Below are 1,759 nucleotides of genomic sequence, written 5' to 3'. Positions count from 1 at the left end.
CCCCCCCCCCCCCGCCTTTGACAGGATCATCCCTGTCCAAACCATCCTCTACAAAGATATCTAAAAATAAGAACACTGGTCTTCTCTCTCTCTACTCAGTTGAGTGAATTCAGCTGTGCAGCAAAAACAGTTTCTGTGTCTTTCCTGTTTTTGTTTGCACTGAGGAAAAGGTTTTGGAGAGACCTCTCTTGTTGTTTTGATGTCTGACACATCTCAACTGATTGTGGCATGGGTAACTGCTGGTATCAGCTTGCTTGGTACCAGTACCTCGTATTTTTAGTACCTCCTTTCGAAAGGAGGCATTTATACTGTCCGTTGGCAAAGGGGTCAATTTGCAAGTCTTATTCTGTACCTTGTACACGTGTTTTTGGCTGGTGAAGACAAATGGGCAGAGTTTTCCCAACGCACCCAGATGTGTAGTGGGTGATTCTATATTACTTGCATTTCTCAAGTATTTCCTTTCCTTTGTAAAAATGTCTAAAATGTTTTTTTCCTCTGGTGGTTCGGTTTTTTTTTTTTTTTTTTTTTTAACTGAGAAAATTGATTCTATAACTTAGTTATCTCTGTGTGAGGCACACAAGTCCAGCGATACCTATTAAGTGCCCAGGAAGCTTAGCAGTATTGTGGTTTCAGCTATCTCACTAAGCATTGTATAGGTGTTTACACCTGTGCTTCAGACCTAAAGGTCTTAAAGCACATATTACAGTAATATCTAGACGTTGGTCAGTGGTTGATATACATTTTGCTTCAGGATTATTTTGAAGGCAAAATGTTTTTTTCGCTGGTGGGTAACATAAATATAAAATTCGTAAGATTATTGTGCTTTCTTTTTCCTCTTTCAGGAAAGGGGACTACCATAGGTATCTGGCTGAGTTTGCTACAGGAAATGACAGGAAGGAGGCAGCAGAGAATAGCCTGGTGGCTTATAAGGCTGCTAGTGATATTGCAATGACAGAACTTCCGCCAACGCACCCCATCCGCTTAGGTCTTGCTCTCAACTTTTCTGTATTCTATTATGAAATTCTTAATTCTCCTGATCGTGCCTGCAGGTGAGTAATATCTGAGGAGGTGGATTCCTTTGGTGTGCTGTAGGGTATCGATCAGTGCTTGAGAATTCTAGCATTTGAAAAATGAAACCCGAAATCGTTCAACCTAAATGTTGTTAATTTTTCAAAACGAATTTTACGAAACATTTCTCAGTCTTTTCAGAAAATTTTACCTCAGTGTCGGATGAGCGATTGCCAGAACATCATTTCTTAATTGAATTAAACGGGTGGCCTTATGCTGGTCACTGTTCTCAACCATCCCAGGAAATGCCTATTTAGCCTTCTCTTACAAACTTCTCATGAATGAGTGTGACTTCTCTCAACATCTACTTCCATTGTCCTGTTGTTCTTAAAGTTGGGAGTGTTTTCGCCTCGGGCTTTAGGTTAATCAGATTGCTATGTTGTTGGGTTGAAACTGTAGCAAAGCAGATTTACTTTTGTATTTGTAGGTTGGCAAAAGCAGCTTTTGATGATGCTATTGCAGAACTGGATACGCTGAGTGAAGAAAGCTATAAGGACTCTACGCTTATCATGCAGTTGTTACGTGATAACCTGACACTATGGACTTCAGACATGCAGGGTGATGGTAAGTAAGATTTTTGTTTTAAGATGCTTCTCCACTCCTGATCTCAGGAAAAAATATGTACCTGGCCTACAAGTGATCTCTTAAGCGTGGGAAGGAGAAGCAAAATGGATTTCGGTGTTTTTCACCT

The 1,759-nt window shown here is 40.3% G+C and overlaps 1 protein-coding gene across 1 annotated transcript in view; it reads left to right on the top strand.

The window, feature by feature from the left end:
• YWHAE (tyrosine 3-monooxygenase/tryptophan 5-monooxygenase activation protein epsilon) overlaps nt 1-1,759 on the top strand; it is a 36,229-nt gene that overhangs the window by 21,822 nt on the left and 12,648 nt on the right. The window contains exons 3-4 of the mRNA XM_019511331.1: nt 843-1,049; nt 1,496-1,632. Coding sequence (XP_019366876.1) covers nt 843-1,049; nt 1,496-1,632 — 344 coding nt within the window. The remainder of the gene's footprint in view (nt 1-842; nt 1,050-1,495; nt 1,633-1,759) is intronic.

The sequence above is a fragment of the Gavialis gangeticus genome, unplaced genomic scaffold (assembly GCF_001723915.1).
Source record: "Gavialis gangeticus isolate Ggan-Ray unplaced genomic scaffold, GavGan_comp1, whole genome shotgun sequence".
NCBI lineage: Eukaryota > Metazoa > Chordata > Crocodylia > Gavialidae > Gavialis > Gavialis gangeticus.
This window is presented reverse-complemented; position numbering and strand designations above follow the sequence as displayed.